This window comes from Macaca mulatta, chromosome 7 (assembly GCF_049350105.2).
Source record: "Macaca mulatta isolate MMU2019108-1 chromosome 7, T2T-MMU8v2.0, whole genome shotgun sequence".
NCBI lineage: Eukaryota > Metazoa > Chordata > Mammalia > Primates > Cercopithecidae > Macaca > Macaca mulatta.
The window spans coordinates 130,706,036-130,730,733 of NC_133412.1; the positions used below are offsets into that span (position 1 = coordinate 130,706,036).

General features: G+C 39.8%; 1 protein-coding gene across 2 annotated transcripts in view; it reads right to left on the bottom strand.

Annotated features, from left to right (window-relative positions):
• The window catches only part of SLC35F4 (solute carrier family 35 member F4), a 352,844-nt gene that overhangs the window by 26,120 nt on the left and 302,026 nt on the right, over positions 1-24,698 (bottom strand). The window contains exons 3-4 of one of the 2 annotated variants that reach the window (XM_015143776.3): positions 9,975-10,160; positions 5,193-5,490 (exon numbers count right to left, since the gene is read on the bottom strand). In XM_015143776.3, the coding sequence (XP_014999262.2) occupies positions 5,193-5,490; positions 9,975-10,160 (484 nt within the window). Of the gene's footprint in view, positions 1-5,192; positions 5,491-9,974; positions 12,436-24,698 lie in introns of those variants that run through there. The other variant, XM_015143777.3, reaches the window with a different exon arrangement.

Here is a 24,698-nt window from a genome sequence, read left to right on the forward strand (position 1 = left end):
TAGTTATGCTTATTATTAAAACAGCAGCCACTAGTTATGGAACCCTTTCTATATGTTAAATTGCAACTTAAGCACATTTTATAGGTGCCTGACATAGGCAAATATCTTTGCTCTAGTTTAATGCTTTCTAAAGAATTTTTCCCCTAAGAAAACATCCTTGTTAATAATATGCTATACAATTTTTTCTTCCTAAATTTCAAATTCACCTGAGGCAACTGAATTCTTCTCTAGTATATAAATGATTATCAAAAACTACTTCTAAATAGTCCTCACCATCTAGATTTGATACTTTATTGAAAATTATTTTGATGTTACTGACAAGAAAAAAAAAACTGGAAATGCTTTCATACCATTCTAGAGAAAATAGTCAGAGGTTCTGCTGTTATGGGACAAATCCTATTTCCAGTCTTATACACTAACTGTTTTCCCCTTGTTCAGTCATGAGAGCTTCGGGAATGACTTCTTGGCAGATGGTATTAATGAGTCTACAGGGAAAAAAAGATCAAGGATCTAAGAATTGTCTGACAATTTTACCTCTCATATGGAGGAGGCCACTGGAGAATATTCCCTTCAAAGATAGTGTTTTCTGCTTGACAATAAAAGCCCGTTGATTCTATTTCAGAAATGGTCAATTTCACTCTACATGCACTATAGGTAGAGTGCTAAATCAGATTTTACTAAGTTCAGAGTTAGTCTGACATGAGAGATGTGAAAAAGATAGTTCATTCCCAAACAACATTTCTGCTAGCAGCAGTCTCTTGTTTTAAATCAGTTATCTTAAATCAAACTGACTTAGCTTGCTTTGAGGTATTCTTGAGGTACTTCTTTTTATACAAAACTTTTGTTGTTTTAAATCAATGTGTTTTTCTAAACCATGGAAGCATTCAAGTAGAACACACATACTGTATAGGTGCACATAGGTATCTTCAAACAGGGACAATTGTAGTCTGATAATCACATTCCCCCATAATCAAATATTGTTAAAAAAATTTTACAATGCAAGATCATGTCTACTTTGATGAGAATCAAATACAAAATATATTTAGTAATCTCAAAGAGTTATAGGGCTCTCCCAAGCCAGTAAGCATTTATTCTTTTTGAATTGTTTTTTACTTCTTTCACTATAGCTGAGTTTTCATGGACACATATAGAAAATCAACTCATGGTGAGAATTAATATTCCCAAGCACTTGCAAAGTGGTGATAGGAAATGGAAGTTGAGGCAAGACACATTGGCTTATGCCTGTAATCCCAGCACTTTGGAAGACCAAAAACCACATGATTATCTCAATAGATGCAGAAAAGGCCTTTGACAAAATTCAACAGCCCTTCATGCTAAAAGCTCTCAATAAACTAGGTATCAATGGAACATACCTCAAAATAATAAGACCTGTTTATGACAAACCCACAGCTAATATCATACTGGGCAAAAGCTAGAAGCATTCCCTTTGAAAAAAAAACAAAACAAAACCGGTGCAAGACAAGGATGCCCTCTCTCACCACTCCTATTCAACAAAGCATTTGGAAGTTCTGGCCAGGGGATCAGGCAAGAGAGAAAAATAAAGGGTAACCAAATAGGAAAAGAGGAAGTCAAATTGTCTCTGTTTGCAGATGACATGATTTTGTATATTTAGAAAACCTTATTGTCTCAGCCCAAAATCTCCTTAAGCTGATAAGCAACTTCAGCAAAGTCTCAGGATACAAAATCAATGTGCAAATATCAGAAGCATTCCTATACACCAGTAATAGACAGCCAGATCATGAGTGAACTCCTATTCACGATTGTTCACAGAGAATAAAATACCTAAGAATCCAGCTTACAAGGGATGTGAAGGACCTCTTCAAGGAGAACTACAAACCCTTGCTCAAGGAAATGAGAGAACACAAACTGATGGGAAAACATTCCATACTCATTGATAGGAAGAATAATTCAATGCTCTTCCCATCAAGCTACCATTGACTTTCTTCACAGAATTGGGAAAAAAACTACTTTAAATTTCATATAGAACCAAAAAAGAGCCCACATAGCCAAGACAATCCTAAGCAAAAAGAACAAAGCTGGAGACATCATGCCACCTGACTTCAAACTAAACTATCCTACAAGGCTACAGTAACCAAAACAGCATGGTACTGATACCAAAACAGAGATATAGACCAATGGAACAGAACAGAGGCCTCAGAAATACCACCACACATCTGATCTTTGACAAGCCTGACAAAAACGAGCAATGGGGAAAGGATTCCCTATTTAATAAATGGTGCTGGGAAAACTGGCTAGCCATATGCAGAAAACTGAAACTGGACCCCTTCCTTATACTTTATATAAAAATTAACTCAAGGTGGATTAAAGACCTAAACATAAGACTTAAAACCATAAAAAACCTGAGAACAAAACCTGGGCAATACCATTCAGGACATAGGCATGGGTAAAGACTTCATGACTAGACCAGGCAGTGGCTCACGCCTGTAATCCCAGCACTTTTGGAGGCCAAGGCAGGTGGATCACGAGGTCAAGAGATCGGGCCCATCCTGGCTAACATGGTGAAACCACGTCTCTGCTAAAAATACAAAAAATTAGCTGGGCGTGGTGGTGGGTGCCGGTAGTCCCAGCTACTCGGGAGGATGGGCAGGAGAATGGTGTGAACCTGGGAGGTGGAGCTGTCAGTGAGCTGAGATCGCGCCACTACACTCCAGCCTGGGTGACAGAGTGAGGCTCCATCTCAGAAAAAGGAAAAAAAAAAGACTTCATGACTAAAACACCAAAAGCAATGGCAACAAAAGCCAAAATTGACAAATGGGATCTAATTAAACTAAGGAGCTTCTGCACAGCAAAAGAAACTACCATCAGAGTGAACAGGCAACCTACAGAATGGGAAAAAGCTTTTGCAATCTATCCTTTTGACAAAGGGCTAATATCCAGAATCTACAAAGAACTTAAACATCAAAAAGTGGGCAAAGGAGGTGAACAGGTACTTCTCAAAAGACATTTATGCAGCCAACAAGCTATGAAAAAAAGCTTATCTTCACTGGTCATTAGAGAAATACAGATCAAAACCACAGTGAGATCCCATCTCAGGCCAGTGAGAATGGTGATCATAAGTCAGGAAACAACAGATGCTGGGGAGGATGTGGAGAAATAGGAACACTTTTACACTGTTGGTGAGAGTGTAAATTAGTTCAACCATTGTGGAAGACAGTGTGACGATTCCTCAAGGATCTAGAACTAGAAATACCATTTGACCCAGCCATCCCATTACTGGGTATATACCCAAAGGATTATAAATCATTCTAAAAACACACATGCACACATGTTTATTGCGGCACTGTTCATAATAGCAAAGACTTGGAACCAACCCAAATGCCCATCAATGATAGACTGGATAAAGAAAATGTGGCACATATACACCATGGAATACTATGCAGCCATAAAAAGGGATGAGTTCATGTCCTTTGCAGGGCCATGGATGAAGCTGGAAACCGTTCTCAGCAAACTAACACAAGAACAGAAAACCAAACACTGCATGTTCTCACTCATTAGTGGGAGTTGAACAATGAGAACACATGGACACAGGGAGGGGAACATCCCACACTGGGGCCTGTTGGTGGAGGTGGGGGACTAGGGGAGGGATAGCACTGGGAGAAATACCTAACATAGATGATGGGTGCAGCAAACCACCATGCTACGTGTATACCTATGTAACAAAACTGTACGTTCTGCACATGTATCCCAGAACTTAAAGTATAATAAAAACAGAAAAATCTGCCAAGTCACTGTAAAAGGTGATCACAAATTAAACACTCTTCAAGGCCAAATGAATAAAGAATAATTAGTACATGCACCTTCAAAAGAAAGAAAATGGTAGTTGAGGCCAGGCATGGTGACTCACGCCTGTAATCCCAGCTCTTTGGGAGGCCAAGGTGGTCCGATCACTTGAGACCAGGAGTTCCACAGCAGTCTGGCCAACATGGTGAAACCCACCTCTACTGAAAATACAAAAAAATTAGCTGGGCATGGTGGCACGCGCTTGTAACCCAAGCTACTCAAGAGGCTGAGGCAAGGGGCGAAGGTTATAGTGAACTGAGATCGTGCCACTGCACTCCAGCCTGGGTGACAGAGCAAGACTCTGTCTCAAAAACACAGAAAATAGAATTTGAAGATAGACCCTTCCAAGTTAAGTTTATAAGAAGAGTCTTATAATGTACCAACTGTAATAATTTCTTTTCATTTGGTATAGGGGTAAGAAAGATTTTGGCCCCTGGAAGACAAATTTATTCTGCTAAGGAATAAGTCCATGTGGAGGACTCTTCTTCCGTCTGCCGTCTACTGATATCCCTATTTTTTTTTTTTTCCTGGGTGATTAGAGCAGTTTTCCTGGAAGTCACTTCTCAGCATGAGGCTTTTCCCACTTCATGGAGCTGTCCACTAAGCAAAGGTACTTGGACCCAAATGCTGCTTTTGCCTCCCTTGAGTGCCATGCAGCGCTGGGTAACATCAGCCCTGTCAGCTTCCTGAGCTATCCAAGAGGGGGTTACAGAAGCCAGGTTTAGTACAGAACAACCACTGGAACCATAAGACTTTAAGCCCAACCACCACTGTTCATGGTTAGCAAGGAAACAGACAAAGCCCCCATGTGCATCTAGCCAGCAAAGAGTGGCATCTTTTCAAGTTTCTTAGTCCCAAACTCCCCATTGCATGAAATCAGGCTGTGTCATCTGCTAGGCATCTCAGTGTCAGGAATATTGAGCAAATGTTTGTGTAACAATTAATCTTATTAATACCATTTTTTTTTCTGAGCTTGATGCACTAGGATGTTCTTATAAAACACGACTTTCAGAAATAGATCTAGATTTAAATCTTGGTTTTATTATTTATAAGTGTATAACCTTGGATGAGTCATTCAACCTTTCTGAATTTGTTTCCTCTTGTCTTAGAATGGGGATAACACCACCTTAAAATGTAAATGTTACCACCAGTCATAAGACATGCAAAAGCACCAGTACAGTGCCTCCCATGTTATAGACACATATTTTTAAGGAAGGACTGATTCTGCTTCTAGTGCTCGTCACCAACCTTAGATCTTGCTTCTTCACATACCCCAAAAAACTCAACTCATATTCCCAAGATATAAAAATGGGCATATTTTCATAAAACATTTCAATAATCTCTTATTGGCCAGTTAACATGAAACCTACCTGAATTTTTTCATTGGAGATTGTTTTTCTTGAGCAGTGGCTAGATGACCAGAATAATAGACTGGGAAAAACATAATGTTCCAGTTTGTTGAAAACCAAGTCATGAAAAATGGGCAATAGAAGTTCTTATAAGTAATTTTTACAATCTGTGTAGTTCCAACCCAAGACGATGATACTGACAAGATGATCAAGAGTCCCCAGATGCCCTTCAGAACCATGGACGTGCAGGACAGGCAGCGAGCCTTGATTCTGTTTTCTTGGCTGCTGTTCTCAGAATGAGTCTGTGTCCCATCGTCTGCTGGAAACAGGAAAGGAATACAAATGTGTGGAAAGCAGGTTATGAAACAGCAATCAAATATATCAGCTCCTTAAAAAAGATGGATGAAATCAAAGAGGCAGACAGTAGAATTACCAGTGATTTTCTTTTCTACCATCATTTGAGGAGACTGATAACTTCGGCTCACTTTTTCTCTGGACTCTCTGCTCTACCCAATACAGTAAGCATCTGAGTCCCCATCCAGTCCATGAGGTTGCTCGTGGAGTTGATGGATGCTACGCTGTTTTCCAGTGTGCCCTTGCCTTGTAAGAGCAGTACACATCCCAGCCCCCAAAGACTGGTCTTGGCCCCATGCCCCGCTTTCTCCTATCAAATGTGAGAAGATGTGAGGCATAACACCTCCCATAAGAAGCCTTAGGAAGCATCCCAAGGTCCTACCAGCTCTCTTGTTCTTCCCCTCTGTCATTACAATGTAAAACACCAATAGAAACTGTTCTTTCTGTCTGTATGGGGAAATGAGCAGAATGCAGCCCAAGCTGCTCTGTATGCACCAACATGAAAAGGGAGTGAGAAACATGTTTCCATTTTCCTTTTTTTTTTTTTAAGTTGTAGCAAATGGCCTGGTGTTGTGACTCATGCCTGTCATCTCAGCACTTTGGGAGGCCAAGGCGGGAGGATCACTTGAATTCAGGAGTTCGAGACCAGCTTGGGCAACAAAGCGAGACCTTGTCTATGCAAAAAAAAAAAAAATTTGCAGGGGGGTGGGGCATACACCTTTAGTACCAGCAACTCCAAAGGCTGAGGTGGGTGAATCCCTTGAGCCCAGGAGTTTGAGGCTGCAGTGAGCAATGATTGTACCACTGCACTCCAGCCTGGGTGACAGAGGGAGACCCGGTCTCTTAAAAAAATGCAGCAGAGATGATTACTAAATTAAAAGTAATGTGTCCCAAGAATAGAGCAAGTCCTGACTACACAGTCATTTCCCACCTCATCACAAATGACTATTTAATATATTTCTGGGAACACAATAAATTCTGCTTTGTACATTTACTAAGAAAATGTAGCAGCAATTTTACAGCACCCTAAAATAGCCAAAACTCTAAAAGTGATAATCATGAAGGCTGTCTCCCTTCATGGAAAAAACAAGTTAACATAATGAATTCATGTACTAAACAGGAACAGAGGTCACTCGGAGTCCCTGAGCTGAGATCCCAGATGATAATTGTCTACGAGATTCTCTTGTGTCTCCAGGGACCCCACTTAAGCACGAGGCCTATGCTGAGGGTTAAAGTCGCGCAGCCCAGAGATTGCCAATGGCAGTGTGTGGGGCCCGCTCACTTTGTGTCTCCAGAACCTGCTGGCTCTGCTGCTGAATGTGTTCCTACTGCTTAATGAGCCAGGTGTGGCTGCCCCACTGTGTTAAAAACCTTTACCTAGTTAAGGCTTTCTGATATAATCACTGGGGGGAAGGGAGAAGAAAGTCTTGAAAGTGAATTCTCCACTGGGGAATATAAACCAAGTAACTATGAACACAGCAACCACTGCATGACTTATAAGCCTTATAAACAGTACTGAATTCTCAGAGCCTCGGCATCCAGAAGATGAAAACTGGCCATCTTTTATTCATTCATTCATTCAACAGAATCTTATGGAGACTACCAGGCGCTAGTTAGCTACTTGGATCCTAAGGGTTTGAATATGAAAGACTTTAGCCCACGGTCTAATGGAAAGCCAGAAACATACTCAACACAGTGTGATAAGAGCCAACTCGGACAGATACAAGGCCAGACAAGTACTGTTGAAGAGTCTGGGGGGGATATGATCAGAAAAAACGTCCATGATGCAGTGACACTGAGATGAGTCTGGAAGTGTGAGTTATTCAGCTCCTTCAGCTGTTTACAGACAACACCATCTCTTGATAACAGGTCTGCAAATTTCCTCCATGACCATGTGGCTTATGCAGAGAGTAGAAAGAAAACCAGTATAAATAAGAGGATAGAATGAGAGAATCTTGTGTTGAGAGGCCAAGAAAGGAACACAAACCTGACTTACTAAGTAGGTATTGTCATTCCCACTTTACAGATGAAAAAGCTGAGACTTGTGTTAAGGGTTGTCCAAGGTTGAACCCAACCGAAACTTTATTCTGAGCACCGGCATGGCTAGGACTTCAGCCCTTAGCTTTCCATTCAAGCACAGCAAGTTTCAGACTAGTTTGGGAAAAAAGTTCTGTTTCCTGACAGGAATGGCGCTCCTGCATGAAATTTAAAAAGCGATACTTAAGAGAAAGGTGTACCCTACTACACTTCAGATCTCATGATTCCTAGGGACTGTCTTATAAAGGAGGAATAACTCTACAAAGATTTTGAGACAATATCTGCCTTTACTGTCACCTTATTTGAAGAATGCGTCTGCATCACCACTATACTATGGGTGTGCTTTTGATGACACCAGTAGTCACCTACATCTTTTCATAGTATTGACTCTAGGCTTCTTCTGTTAACTAGATTGACTGTTGCCAATTCTTTAATTTTACAAAGCACAGAAAGATTAGGTATCCAGAACTCTTTTATTTTCTGACCACTTTTAACATGATTTTCTATAGTCCTGCTTAGATTTTGTTATCATAAAATTGGTTTACCAGGATTCTATCCATTTCTGTGTACCTTTATCAAGTCATGCAAATTGACAGTGGAGGCCACTGGAATTTGGAAACATGAAATTAAATCCTAGCCCTGCCATTGTATGGCATTGAGTACATTTTAAAATTCCTTTCTTAGCTTCTTTATCTGTCAAACAGTGATAATAGCTATCTCATAGAATTTATTTTGAGATTAAGTCCCATAATATCCATGAAAGCATGGTGAGCTTCTCTTCAGATTATTCTTTTCTTCTTTTTGGTGCACTGGAATATCCCCAAGTGCTTCCAATAATCACAGAAAGAGTAACTTATGTTCCAGACGATCTTTAATGGTATGGTCTATTGAAATTTGTAATCTGTGTATGATAGATAGGGCACGTCTTTATTAACCAGTGTGTTTAATTAACTGGAACATTTTGTTTTGCAAACAACTGGGATAATAGGAATATTGCAATTTATTAAAGCCAATTAAAACTTTCTGAAAATTTAAGATGCCATTATTTTTCTTTGTTTTAGTTTTAGCCTTGGGGTTCACATAGTGTCTGAGATATCATTTTAAAATACTGTTTTTGAAGAATGTATTTTCTCATAAAAAATACATTCTCAAATGAGTAGGACCCTTGAAGAAGCTTTCACATCTCTCTTCCTCTGTTTACCCTTCCCCCACCCCTAACTGAATCCTCTGAATTGTCTTTTTTTTTTTAAGGCAGTTTTTCCAAATTTCTAGAGGTTACTTTTGTTGTTGTTGTTCTTTTTACTACCAACTTATTTTGGTGGTGTATTTTCTTGTTTTTGCTGCTGCTGTTACTATTTTTGAGGATGAAAGAGATTTTAGTATGTTGCCAGCCAAGCTGAAGGAACAAATGGAGAGAACAGAGAGGAAACAAATGGAGAGGAGTAAATGGGCCAGAAGAGATGTAGGTGGGGCGATCATGGACACAGGTAGGGGGGCTAAAATTGGAAAGGTAGAAAGACACACATACCACAAGTCATCCCACAGCGATGGTAACTGGTAAAAGCACAGAGACACTGAAGTCGACAAATGCATTTGTAAGTGTACAACTGTTTGCTCTTTTCAGGAACGTGGAAGTATGGTCGGTCATACAATAAGAGGAAGTGAATATGAACAGGGGACTTGAGTCCATTCCCTGAGGAAGGCAATAAGATGTCCACTACCAATAAGTAACAGTACTGGCCAGCAGCCTAGTGGACCCAGCTGCATTTAAAAACTATAAATTTTGCTGGGAAACTCATGAGCATAGTTACAAGATTTATCTAGCAATTCCTGTCAGTAGCCCAGGAGTTGGTGAGTGGTCAGGTGGATGTGAGGAAAAGCTAAAGTCTCAACTGATCAGAATATGCTGATCAGGGAAGCCAGTGAAGTTTCCTGCAGAAAGTATAAAACTGGGAAAACTAAAAGGGCTCCAGGGACTAATAGTCCTGATGAGGACAAAAGCAGATTCTGTGATTTTGCTGGTGTTTTCAATCTTTTCAGGATGGGCACATTGTGCTGTTACTGAATCCCCAGGCTGAGATTAAAAGATGCAGGGTTTTGATATTTTGAAGATGAGAAAACTACCTACCTTGTAAACTTCACCAGGAGTCATTGTCTAACCATGTGTTAAGTTACTCAACTACAGGTTTTGGCATTCAGTTTCTCTGCCATACTGTAGAGTATAATAGAGTGCCACTAATAGATTGTATCTATATATTTTCCTTCTTCCTTATCCTTTGGCTTGATAAATCTTCCCCACATGTACTCATAAGAGTCCACCTAACATCTCTGCATTCTGTGACAATGGTGAGGTCTTTCTATTTAGAAGCTTACTAGGATGTACCATTATTTAAGAGGAGGTCACCCACATACCTGATCTGTTCTGTCTCTCAACTCTGTGTCCACAAACTCCTGAGGATCCTCGGTTCTGAAGTTCAAGAATAGGAGCAGAGGAATCTTCGGTGACAGATAGCGGGGACAGTTGTCTACTGATGCCACTGTGTGAACTGGGGCAGTTGGCTCCTGGTTTACATCGAGTGACTGATGATCTGGAGGTACCTGGGAAGACAGAGTACACCAGTTTGAGAACTGCCTGAAGAAAAAACTGGAAGTAGATTTTATGTATTTATTGATTGTTTGGAAACAGGGTCTCACTCTGTCGCCCAGGCTGGAGTGCAGTGGTGTGATCTCGGCTCACTGCAGCCTCTGCCTCCTGGGTTCAAGCAATTCTCCTACCTCAGCCTCCCAAGTAGCTCAAATTACAGCTGTGTATTTTTTTGTAGAGACAGGGTTTCACCATGTTGGCCAGGCTGGCGGAAGTAGATTTTAAAGGCCTGAGCAGTAAAATATATGGTCGCAACAATCACAGTCCTAATGAGCTTATTTCAAATTCTATAAAAGGGGCTCGTAAAAAGAAAATGCTATGGCAAGGTCTGTGCCTATAAGATAAAGACTCTTTTAGATAAATCTATTAGCTAGAAATGAACACTAGAAGATGATGTTTGGATTGGTACTTGTGTTCAGAATTAACACTTAACACAGTCAAATAGCTTAAGGCAAGGAAGGCACAGTGCTCTGTGATTTTCCACTCCACCCTTTTCTTTCTAAGGCTGTCAATTTCCTAACTGGTGAAACTGCCAACAGTGTTTCCAACAAACTGACTATACACTTTTCCATGGGATTGATCACTAAAATTTAATTTCATTGTGTCTTCTCAATCACCACTAGCCTCTATTTGGTGTTATAGATAAAAATCCTCCACAAGCCAACCCCCCTCCCAATTCTGATTAATGGTCCAAGAATCTCCAACCCCAGGTCAGCCTTATGGGTCTGCAGCCAGTATAGTCACACAGGGTGCTGTGCTCAGAGGGCCCATCCTGCCACTTCCCACCCCTCAGCCCCAATTTTCCTATCCAAATGATGCATCTATCAACATTAAGAGATTAACATTGATACATCACTATTAACCAAATTCCAAACTTCATTTGGATCTCACTAGTTTTATCACAAATGTCCTTTTTCTAGGACCCTATTTAGGGTACCACATTACATTTAATCGTCATGTTCCTTTATCCACCTATGGTCTGAGACAGTTGTTCAGTCTTGTTTATCATGACCTTGACAGTTCCAAAGAGACCTGTTGAAGTATTTTGTAGTCTCTCGATTTGAGTTTGCTAGATATTTTATCTCATGGTTATATTTGGCTCATGGATTTTTCAGGAAGAACACCACAGAGGTAAAGAATCCTTCTCATGTAGTATCAGTCATGACATACTACCAACATGACTTGTTATTGATGATGTTAACTGTGATTACCCGGCCAAGGTCGTGTTGGCCAGGTTTCTCCTCTGTCTTTTTTCCCCTTTCCATGCTCTGTTCTTCGGTAGCCAGTCACTAAGTCCAGCCCACACTCTGGGGTGGGGAAGAGGGGGTGCTAAGCCTCACTTTCTGGAGTGGGGGTGGTCTACATGTATTATTTGGATTTCTTCTGTAAAGATAATTTGTCCCTTTTCCTCCTTTATTTATTCACAATTTATTTGTATTAGTATAGACTCATGAATATTTACTTTATACTTTGGGTTATGATCAAACCTGCATTGTTTATTATTTCACTCAAATTATTCCAGCTTTGGCCACGGTGAGCTCTTTTAGATGGGCTTCTGAGTACCTTTGATTTGTCCCCATTCTTTTGTGGTTGAGCTCTTCCTTACTTTCTGGCACTGCAAGATGCCCTGGGCTTATCTTATAGTTTCCCTGCCCCGCTCCTGAAATTAATCATTTCCCCAAGGATTTCTATTTCTTCTATTTCTTTGGAATGATGGTTGCCAGAGTCTAGGATGGATAGTGGGTTGAGGGTGGAGGGAGTGGGGACAGTTAATGAGTATAAAAATATAGTTAGAATGAGTAAGATCTAGTATTTGAAAGCACAAAAGGGTGACTACAGTCAACAATAATTGATTGTGGATTGTAAAGTAACTTAGATTGTAATTGAAATGTTTGTAACACAAAGAAATGATAAATGCTCGCGGTGACAGACATTGTATGTCTGTATAAAAATATCTCATGTACCCCATAAATATATATACCTACTACACACCCATAAAAATAAAATGTACTATTTAACCTTGGATTTAGAAAATTATAAATTTATAGTTACTCAAAAAGTTAACAAACATTATATACTGACTGCTACACTTAAATTAATGCTATGTTACTATTGTTATTATAAGAGTGTCAAAAATACCTGAGGTTCTTATTTTACATATCCAGAATGTTTATTATACCTTGTACAACTATGTTCCTAACTGGACAATTCAAGTTCAATAAAAACAGACTGTATGAAATTCAGTGAACTCTCAATTATTAATGTTCTTCAAGAGTGGCTGATGCTCAGATACTCCAAGAGTCTTTTAAAATTTATCTTTCGAAATTTATTTTTTATAAGGTATGCCTTCTCCTCTTAGGGTAATACTGGGTTTCATTTTCCCCATATTCCATTCCCAATCTCTTGGCAATTATAGGTCAAAAGGAGAAAGTCTAGAAATAGGTCGGGTAGCAAGTTGGGATGGGAATGAGATAAAATATTGTGCATAGTTGCCTAAAAAGTTGGTAACTTGTGTGTAGCTAGCAAGTGTTGAATGTATAAGCCACACCAGTGATTTATCTTCCTTTCTCATTTTCACTAAAATATTATGTCTTGGCTTCCATACCTCCTGTTCCTTATGTGATATACTGCAGAGCCCATTGCTTGCTGCCAGCTGCCTCCCACTGGTCAGTTTGTGGAAGAGATCCAAGAATAGTTCATCACTGTCTTAATGCAAACTTTAAACTTCAGAGCCAGACCTGGAGGCCTGGCCCAAGTCCTGATACAATTATCTCTGATCCTTGAAGCGAAAACATTGTCCCATCCTCTATGGTCTTGTACCATTTAGTTAATCTAAAGGCAACCTTGACAAATATAAACATTCAGAACATCGCCTGGGATGTAGTCAAGTGTTATAAATAAATCATTTCTATTTTCTGTTTTGCATGCAACAATGAGTGCCTTAGTGGAACCAGAGATTGCAAATCCAGTTAGGAAACAGCGTTCTGACTTTACTAAGTATTGTGAATAAACTGTGTTAGGAGTAATGTGTGTGTGGTATCTCATTTGTCACACCAGATGGTCCCCTATCCTTTTTAAAGACATCTGCTCACCTGACCCATAGCAGTGGGACCATCTTGGGCCGTTTTTCTTATTTGGTCCAGAAGGAGACTATGATTTCTTTATATGCACTGGTCAGGATCTGCATGCTCCCAAATGCAATTTGATTCAACAAGTAATTACTAAGCACCTATTATGGGGCAGGTATTGTGTCAGGAGCAGAGATAGACAAATGAAGAATAGTTTGTACCTTCTTGGAACTCTCAGTTAAGCATGATGCAGACATGTAACCAATTAGCCACAGTTTGATGCAGCCAGGGGAGCAGGAAGAAAGGCAGTGACGGATTCATTCAGAAGCCTGGAGCAGGGAAGGCTGTATGGGAGGTTACATCAAAGGTGTCTGAAGGATGAATAGAACTTAATCAGGCAGAGTTTTAGGTTGGGGAATAGGCAATACAGTCACAGGAAACCGTAGAAGCATAAAGAGAGGCATAAGGTGCGTGCTATGAAGCTTAATATTAAGACAATCAGCTCTAAGATGCTGAAATCTCAGTACACAAGAGTATCGGAAATCCCATTCTTTCACCCTCACCTGTTACTTGAAAAGGAACTGTCTAATTGAGATTCAGGCAGTATACAGTGGCCAAGAAACCAGGCTGTCTAAACCTGGGGAGACCTGGTAAACAAAAATGACTATTGGGGTCATTTATTAAATAGAATATTTGACTTAATATACTAGGAATCCAAACTAAATTGGTTTAAAGCTAAAAGGGGAGTTTTTAGGAGCTTAGTAACCTAAAGAGACAAGAAGGGCTGAGTGTCCTTAAACCTCAGGAACACCTGGGACCAGGGCCCTGGTGCAATCAGTCTCATCTTCTCCATCTCTCCTTGCTGGGTACCAGCTTCATTTCTTCTCAGTTGGCTGCTGCTTACATTTCTCTGCAGAATATTTGGTTGTTTGAAGCTCCCACACTTCCAATCTCACAGCTTTAGCCTTCTGAGAGAAATCTAGCTGCACAGAGTCAAAAATCCTGAGAAAGGGACTTGAATATTATACCGATGACTCGTCCAATTTCTGTGACTAGCTGAGGGAACGTTGCAACAGGCTGAAGCTCCCAGGAAAGGAGGAGTGGAGCTGAGAATAAGGTGCCTTGGGTGTTTAAGAACTTCAAAGCAAAAGAACTATAGCCACTGAGTAAAACAACTGCTTACACAGATTGAGTATAAGACGTGTTCTCAGATAACAACTTGAAAAGCCAAATTGATGAAGGTTAACTAGGAAAAGGTCTTTGGAAAGCACTGGGGGTAAAAAGCAAAGAGTCAAATGTCTCCATGCGAACAAGTGCAAGATGACTTGGAAGATACAGATAGATCAAAGTCCCAGCTATCATTCAAAGGCCTTACTATTGGCTTTTATCTCCTATGGGCACAAAAGGTTAACAAAACATCTGGCTTTACTAAGTACTATACTGAAGCTGAGCCAGAGACCTTATCCCTATTTGCCCCAAATCATGAGGCAAACACCACTGTGTAGATCTGGTGCCTAAACCTAAAGGCAGAAATCATGAATATCCAGAAGCGATTAACACAATCTAGGGAGTGTGTGTGTGTGTGTGTGTATAGAAGGGGTAGTTGTGCTATGACAAGAGGCAGCATAATATGTATCCTGGAAAGGCTGCCCTGAAAAGTAGGATACCACTGGCTATGTCACCTCAGATAAATCACTTGACCTCACTTTGCCCACATTATTTCCTTGCTGAGATTAAAGGATTAGACAAAATGATTTCCTAAATTCCCACAGCTTTCTCTTCTTCAACCTGAAGATTTTTCAAACATGTACCTGCAAATTATGCTTAACCATAAGACAACTTGGTATGTTTTCAACTCATTTTTATAGCCACTTATATGGATAGGGTTCCAGAAGGAATATATGGCAAACTCAAAACAGAACAATTTTAGAAAAGATGGTCAAGGTATAGGGCCATAGGGCAGTGGCTCTCTAAGCCTCCCACCCTAGCATCACTTGGGAACTTGTTAGAAATGCAAATTCTCAGTGCCAATATCAGACCCATTGAGTCAAATTCTGCAGTAGGGTAACCTATAGTTTTAGGAGCCTTTCAGGTGATTCCAATGTAAGTTAAATTTTGAGAAACACTGTATGTGAGAAATCATAGAGGGTAGGGCAGTATTCAGGTTTAACTACAGCTCTTACTAAACGTAGGCCTGAAGGGATGAAGGGACAGAGTGATTAGAAGAATCTGGGGCTAGGCACGGTGGCTCATGCCTGTAATCCTAGCATTTTGGAAAGATGAGGCTGGTGGTCACCTGAGGTCAGGAGTTTAAGACCAGCCTGGCCAACATGATGAAATCCCGTCTCTACTAAAAATATAAAAATTATCATGTTGAGGCAGGAGAACCTCTCGAACCCGGGAGGCGGAGGGTGCAGTGAGCTGAGATCATGCCATTGCACTCTAGCCTGGGCGACAGAGCAAGACTCTGTCTTGGAAAAAAAAAAATTTGGAAGGAGAGGGTTGCTTGACTTGGGTCACGATCTTTAATTAAGGTAGGCACCCAGTTGGGGGTCTTGGGAATACTCCTTTCCTTTGATGTCCCACAGGAACTCCTTGTTGGTTAATAAACCAAAACCAGGAGATAAGACAGCCTCTTTCTTTACAGGTTCAGCTCCCAGAGAAAGTTGGGGGTAAAAAGTGGAAAAAGGATCTGGAAGAGTAAAGAAAAGACGTCCAATATTCTGTTTCTACAACAATGCTATGACACAAAGTCAGGGGTTAGATCATATGATCTCCTAACCCCCTACTAGCTTTATGATTGATTGATAATTCTTCCAAACACGCTCATGTAAATTATATATTGGCCATAAAACTAGTGCTATTTTCAACTCTTCTTTTGTAAGTGTGTTTCTTTTGAAGATCCAAGACCTTTTCCATGACTAAGATATTATAATCACTAAAGAAACGTTGAAGACAGAAATGTAACCCTGGATTTTTCTTTTTTTCTTTTTTCTTTTTTTTTTTTTTGAGACGGAGTCTGGCTCTGTCGCCCGGGCTAGAGTGCAGTGGCCGGATCTCAGCTCACTGCAAGCTCCGTCCCCCGGATTTACGCCATTCTCCTGCCTCAGCCTCCCGAGTAGCTAGGACTACAGGCGCCCGCCGCCTCGCCCGGCTAGTTTTTTGTATTTTTTAGTAGAGACGGGGTTTCACCATGTTCGCCAGGATGGTCTCGATCTCCTGACCTAGTGATCCGCCCGTCTCGGCCTCCCAAAGTGCTGGGATTACAGGCTTGAGCCACCGCGCCCGGCCAACCCTGGATTTTTCACTTGATGTTGGTTGGCAGCCATAATTATTACTCTGTCATTTTTTCTTACAAAAAGAGATAAAATATCAATAACTCAACAAAATATTATATGAACAGTTATATTTAGTCTTATTTTAAAACTCATATTCTGTTGATTTCAGTGGCAACAAATATTTCCTTGTAGTAGGATTATTTATTGTCATCAGTTTTGATAGGTTTTTCATAGAAACCCACATGGAATCTGGTTTAAGGGTTACCCTCTTCTTAGGTAAACATATAACCTTGAAATAACTGAAAAGGGTCAGCATGGTGGATAGTCAACGCACAAGCAATAGAAACTTTTCATTTCAATTTATTCTCTGAAAGCCGTAACTCCTCAGCCCAATTCCATTGTACTTATCAGGTATTACTCCTTATAGTTCTAACAGCTGTTAATTCATTTAATAAATAAATATGTTTTTAAAATAACTTGGCTGTTGGTTATATTATTATCTATATTTTTGTGTGCCATATATTTATATTTTAAAAGTTTTTTTCAAGACTTGCTTATTATCTTTTTACAAATGATAATTACATGTATATTATCTGAAAGCTACATTTTTGAGAATGTAAATCTGAATTATTTAGGTAGTTTTACGTGCATATTAAAACAACATGAAAAATACCTTTTAATGTTTTTTCAACTGTTATTTCAGATTCAGAGGACACATGTGCACATTTGTTATCTGGGTACACTGCTTGATTCTGGTTTGGGGTATGAATGATCCCATCACTACTGATCACAGTGCCCAACATTAAGTTTTAACCCTTTCCCACTTCCTCCCTCTAGTAGTCCCCAATGTCTATTGCTGCCATCTTTATGTCCGTGAGTACCCAATATTTAGCTCCCACTTATAAGAGAGAACATGTAGTATTTGAAAAAGCTTTTAATTTCTAATTCATTTTTTATTTACCTAAAATCTATATCTGAAAGAAAGGAGTACTAATGGTTATATTTCTGTTATAAACATCTTATCCCTAAAATAGTAATAATCCATCTAGAATACAATTTATCTTCTCTATCTGTAACCAACTTTGAAATCAAAGGTTATATCACTGCTACCTATTTTTACAAGGTAAAAATAAAAATGCCTACTATTTAATTTAGCACCCACTATGCACAAAAAACCTTATGTATATTATCTCCAGACCTCACAATACTTGTGAGTGTATTTTACTATCCCCATTTTACAGATGAGGAAAGGGAATTTCCAATAGCCTAAGTGTTGATGAAAACTCAGGTGTGTCCAATTCCAAAGCCCATATTCTCTCCAGTGTCTCTCACTGCTCTTCTGTCTCACCTCATCAGTTTTACTGAGCTCCTTCTGGAGGCAAAAATGTTACAATCTTGCTGGGAAGATAACATATATTTCCCCAAATGCTTAAATACATTAATGTGAGCAATTCAGTAGCACAGAAAATAAGGATAATTATTATTCAGAAAGTGGAGAGATTAATTTCAGCCTGGAAGGAGGAGAAAAAAAAAAAAAAAACCTTCATGGAGGACAATGGATTCAAACAGATCAAAAAGCAAAGCAAGGTTTTGATAGGAGGAGAGCCTAGGGCAGCTTCCAGCACAGGAAAGTGTGGATTTTGTCCTTTTAATTGTGGAGAGCAAACAACGTGTTTAAGGTGTTTTGTAGAGGGATGATGGCTTGAAAGCAGAATTTCAGGAAGGCAAAATTGGCAAGAGAGGGTAGGATACTCACTACAGAGAGAACCTGGAGGGAAGATAACTGTTTGGAAGTTGTTAATCCAAAATGTAGTCTTTAGGGGAGCTGGAATGTCCCCTTTAGAAACTTGTCTTGCAGTAGAATCTTTCTTTTCTCTGGCTAGGATCTCGGCATTCACATGATGATGGTAGAAAGAATATTAATAATAGTATTAATAATAATGGTGTTAAGAACATAAACAGTGCACAATGGTCATACCTTGTACATGTAAGCCAATTATAATTATTCTTCCCTGTCATAACCTTGTGCAATTCAACTACAGTGCCACTTCCCCTGGGCCTCCAAATGCCAGAGGAGCTCCCCTGTTATACTTGTCAAGCACATGTTTTGGATTCATATACTAAAGAAGTGGTTGGGATCAAGACACATTTTCTCTGGTTCCCTTACTCCAAATAAAATATTATCCTTAACACTTGCTTGTTTCTATCCTTTCAGACCCTGTATCTCCCTCCAGCATCAAGCTTTAACCCTCAGTCCTGCCCAAGAATAACCCCTCTCCCTCAACTGTGGCTCCAAACACACCCAGGTCTTATTAAGTCTAAAGTTGTTTTCCTAATTCCAGCTACCTCTTACCTTGTCCAGACCTAGAACCTGTCTACTCAGCCTTGTTACTCTTTACACCTCTGTCATCTGTAGAATTCGATTGTGGAGTAACTTTGATGATTTCGGCTGAACATTTATAGAAATCTGAAATGGATGTTTAAGTATTCCTAAGATACTTATGAAACATTTTTAAAATCTATTTTGCTGATTCTAGATATGAATCAGCAGAAATACCACAAAATTGCATTTAAAGTTTTCTTTGTGTGTGATAGTCCTGGTCTCTAAGTAATTTCCCACATAACAGAAAGTGCTTTTCATTGCAAAAGAACAAACAACAATTAAAAAAAAATCTCAGCCCAGTTATCAACTCCATAAATATATTTAATATGGCTATCTTAGACTTCTGTCCTGTGTTTAGCTACCCAGCATCCAACCCTCTTCCTGTTTAGGGGGAGTTCCTCCTCCCTCTTTATATAACTCTTAATGGGAAACAGTGCCCTACATCCTACAACGGAAGCTGAAGGAAGCCAAATAATTCTGCTTGCTCTTGGCAATAAGGTGTAGGTATGACTTGGTTTCAGCCCATCGGATGCTCCTATCCAGTCTTAGAATCTCCTGGAAGCCAGGATGGTTAAAGTCCTACAGTACCAGTAGCAACAGGATGTTGGGTAGTGATGGAAATGGCAGCGTCTCAGCCAGATTGTTACAGCTGTATGGCTTTGAAGGCCACTTGGTTCCTGCACATTTTCCAAGGCTCTGTGACCCTCTCCTCCCAAGGCCAGTCAGTAAATCTCCTTTTTGCTTAACGGCCCTAGGGTAGCATTTCAGTGGCTTGCAACCAAAAGTCCTGTCTGATACCTACTTTATAGGACCTTCCCATGCACCCAACTCTGCAGCCCCTTCCTCATCTATTCCCCTTCTTTCTGATGTCTTCACTCACTAGTTATCTTTGTATTACAGCTATCTCTATGGGTGACAGTTCTCAGACAGGGACCTCTTGAGAGCATTTAGGAAAATTTTCTGGATTTCCCACCAGTTTCCCTGTAAGAGCCCAGTGACAGACATCTTTAAGGGAGTGTAGCTGGCTGTTGCCACTGATGAGCACATGGTGGCAAGTTTTCTTGTGTAAGAGAGCTGGTTGATTCCCAATTGAGGGTAGAGAGAATCTCTTAGATGCACCAACATCACTTCTCTCCCATATCACTCCAGCCACTATGATAATGCCAATAGCAAGTGGAGATTCATTTCTATACAGTGAAAAGGCTAGTCTTAATGGTTCTGAAATAATGCAGTTTAACCCAAGAAAACAAAAATAAATTTAAGATTCACTTTAGAACACTTCTCAAAGAGATCAGCCAACTAAATTGAAGTAAAATAGATAAGAAAATACTATGCTGTATTCTAGGAACACAGCAGCAAATCAAGGAGGTGAAAGTTCTCTACAAGGAGAGTTATAAAACACTGCTGAAAGAAATCATAGATGACACAAATGAATGGAGAAACATCCCATGCTCATGGATTGGAAGAATCAATATCATTAAAATGGCCATATTGCCCAAAGCAATTTATAGATTCCACGCTATTGCTATCAAACTATCAATGCCATTTTTTCACAATTTGGGAAAAACTATTCTAAAATTTATATGGAACCTAAAAAGAGCCCAAATAGCCAAAGCAAGACTAAACAAAAAGAACAAAATCAGAGGTATCACATTACCTGACTTCAAACTAATGCTACAAGGCTACAGTAAACAAAACAGCATGGTACTGGTACAAAAACAGACACATAGACCAATGGAACACAATAGAGAACCCAGAAATAAAGCTGCACATCTACAACCATCTGACCTTTGACAAAACTGACAAAAATAAGCAACGGGGGAAAGGATCCCTATTCAATAAATGGTGCTAGAATAACTGGCTATCCATATGCAAGAGAATGAAACTGGACCTATACCTATCACCATATACAAAAATTAACTCAAGATGGATCGAACACTGAAATCTAAGACTTCCAACTATAAAAATCCTAGAAGAAAACCTAGGAAATACCCTTCTCAATATTAGCCTAGGCAAAGAAGTTACGGCTAAGTCCCCAAAGGCAATTGAAAAAAAATTGACAAATGAGACCTAATTAAACTGAAGAGCTTCTACACAGAAAGAAAACCTATTAAGGGAATAAACAGACAGCCTTTAGAAATGGAGAAAATATTCACAAACTATGTATCTGACAAAGGTCTATTATCCAGAATCTATAAGGAACTCAAATCAACAAGAAAGAAGCAAATAACATCATAAAAGATGGGGAAAGGATATGAACAGACACTTCTGAAAAGAAGACATACAAGGAGCCAAGAAATACATGAAAAAATCTTCATCATCGCTAATCATCAAACAAACGCAAATCAAAACCACAGTGACATACCATCTCACATCTGTCAGAATGGCTTTTGTTAAAAAGTCAAGAAATAAGAGATGTTGGTGAGGCTGCAGAAAAAATGAAATACTTACATACCATTGGTGGGAATGTAGATTAGTTCAATCACTGTGGACAGCAACTTGGAGATTTCTCAAAGAACTGAGAGTTGAACTAGAATTCAACCCAGCAATTCCACTACTGAGTATATACCCAAAGGAAAATACATTGTTCTACCAAAAAGATATGTGCATCCATATGTTCATCACAGCACTATTTACAATTGCAAAGACATAGAATCAACTCAAGTGCCCATCAGTAGTGGGTTGGATTTAAAAAAAAAAAAAAGTGGTACAGATACACCATGGATTATACAGCCACAAAAGAGAATGAAATCTCCTCCCTTGCAACAACATGGATACAGCTGAAAACCATTACCCTAAGTGGACTGATGCAGAAACAGAAAAACAAATACCACATGTTCTCATTTGTAGGTGGGAGCTAAACATTGTGTAGACATGGTCATAAACACATTGTGTAGACACTTCCCAATAAACACTGGGGAAGACAAGAGGGGGAAGGATGGGAGGGCGATAAGGTTGAAAAAATGACCTGTTGGGTACTATGCTCACTACCTGGGTGACAGATTCATTCGTACTCCAAACCTCAGCATCATGCTATATACCTTTGTAACAAACCTGCACATGTATCCCGATTCTAAAATGAAAGTTGAAAAAAGAAAAAAGAAAAGTCTATGCTGTATGAAGAAAACAAAACTAAAAGTGCTTTTTGGCCTGGTATAAATCTATAGTTTGCTGTTCCCAGAGTATTAAAGAAAGTTCCAAATGTTGTACCTTTGAATAAATATATCTATTTTTTAGGTGGCAAGATGCTGGCATTAAGACTATAAGACTACTTTGCTTTCTATAATACATATCTATTTCTCCAAAAAACACATACAAATAACTTAATGGCATTTTAAAACTCATTTTAGATGCAGTGGGAGTGCTTATGCTTGAAATAATATCTTACTCAAATAAGCAACTGATTTTAATTTGTTTTCTATTTCTGGATTTTCATATGTTGAGCTTGCTTCCCTGAATCACCCTGTTTGTTTTTATTAAGCTTTCACAGTGACTTTTCTTCTATTTGAACCTTTGTTTCTTTTGCCCCAAATTCTTGGTTTCCTTGTAACTTGAACTAGGTTATTTACCTACATACAAGTGTATACAAAGAGTACTAAAATCCTTGTGAACCTTGTGACATCACCACCATCCTCTTGCAATGTCACCAGCACTCTGACAAGTTTGACAAATACTCCCTATGGACTGTAGAAACTACAGATTCTCTACTTACAAATTCCTCCCTGGTATGCTGCCCTGGAACACCTCTTCCAAATGGCCCTGGTGATTTTCTGGATTGATGGATTTGACAACGCATTAATAAGGCAGTCTTATAACTCATTCTAGTTCAAAACTCAATTTAGAATAAATCAAGAAACCTGTGGCTACTGGCCTATTCTGTGATGACTAATTAATTAATAAGTTATGGATGCCTACTGTGTGCCTAGCAGTGCCTGCCCCTCTGCTAAGCACAGGGAAGAACAAGAAGGCATGGTGCTTGCCCTCATTTTTGTATGGTCCAGGAGGGGAAAAGCCAATTATACAAGCAATTTCTATAAAGAGTGCTAAATGCCAAGGGGTGGACAAGCCAGCCTTTACTCTGGGAGGCAATTCACTGCACAGCCCCTTGCCAGTACTAATGGTCCATAAGTATCTTCTCTTTGGGGAAGTGGGCTTTTAAACTGTAACCCTATGGCTCAGTTCACAAAATATTTATGCCTTGTTCATTAGCAGAAAGAAATAAATGGGCAGACGAGCATGCCAGGGTACAGCTAATGCTATTAGCATATAAAAATTTGTCACCCAGGGGAGGAGTGCCAGTCAGGAACTGGCAGAGACAGCTGCTTAGGCAGCTCTGCTGTGATTTAAGCCACAATCTAAATGAAACTATTCGCAAGTTTCCGCCTCTGGGGATATAAGCTTAACAACCAGCATCAGTTTGTTTTCACAATTGTTATGGGTATCCACAACTGCCAGGTAGATGGGCTGAAATAGTTATTGGACCTAAACCCACAATGGTGAGTCCCAGCTCCACACTCATAGAAGCCTCTTCCTCACTTACCAAAGTCCTACCATCCCTTTAAAGTCCAGTTCTAAGCCTAACACCAATCTGGGCCAAAGCCCACTTCCAAGGCACTCACTGCCATTTGAAAGGATTTAAGTAGAGAAGTGGAATCATCGGGTTTGAGTTTTTAGAAGACCACTGTGTAACATGGAGAGTGGACTGAGAGGAAGTAAAACTGGAGGTAAAATGACTTAAGAGAACACTGGATGTCTAGGGGAGAGATTATAGTAGCCTTGAAGAGGTGGCAGCAATGAGGTTGAAGAGAGGTAGGTTGAACAGTATCACAGAGATGGAATGGATATAACTTGGTAAATAATTGAACATGGGTGTAGAAATGAGGGTGAAAGAGGGGTCAAGAATAAGCATCAGTTTCTGTCTTGGACAACTGAATTGATAAAACACCATTCACAGAACTAGAAGGAGGACCTGATTTGTGGGAAGGGTGATGAATGCAGTCTTAGACATGGTGAGTTTAAGTGCATGAAACTCATCCAAGGAGAGATGGTCAGTGGGCAGTTGGACACATGGGTCTAGAGTTCGGAAGACAGATTAGGGCTGGAGACAGATTTGAGGGTCATCAGTATATGGACAAGTCATCGAAGCTATGGGAGGGGTTATACGTTGAATTGTGTTCCACTCTCCCCTCCGTCAAATTCACATGTTGAAGTTCTAACCCTCAGTACCTGAGCATGTGACCTTATTTAGAGATAACACCTTTACAGAGGTGATCAAATTAAAATGAGGTCATTAAAGTGGGCCTTCTAAAAAGGGAGAATTTGGGCACACACACTCATGGGGAGAACACCATGTAAAGATGAAGCCAGAGAAAGAATGGATGCTTTTATAAGCCAAGGAATGCCAAAGATTGCCAAAAAACCACTAGAAGCTATGGGGGACGTGGTGGAACAGACTGCCTCCCACAGGCCTCAGAAGAAAGCAACCCTGTGGATACCTTGACCTCGGACTTCCAGCCTTTGGAACTGTGAGACAAACCATTTCTGTTGTTTCAGCCACCGTGTTTGTGGAACTTTGTTACAGCAGCCCTAGCAAACTCATACAGGAGGGGATATCACCCAGAAGGAAAATGTTGACTGAGAACTGCAGATAACAAGGGCTCAGACTCAAGAAACCCAGTAATTAAAAGGATATGAACCTACTAAAAAAAAAAAAGCAGCCCAAAAGATGAGAAAAAAAACAGGAAATTATAACAATACAGAAAT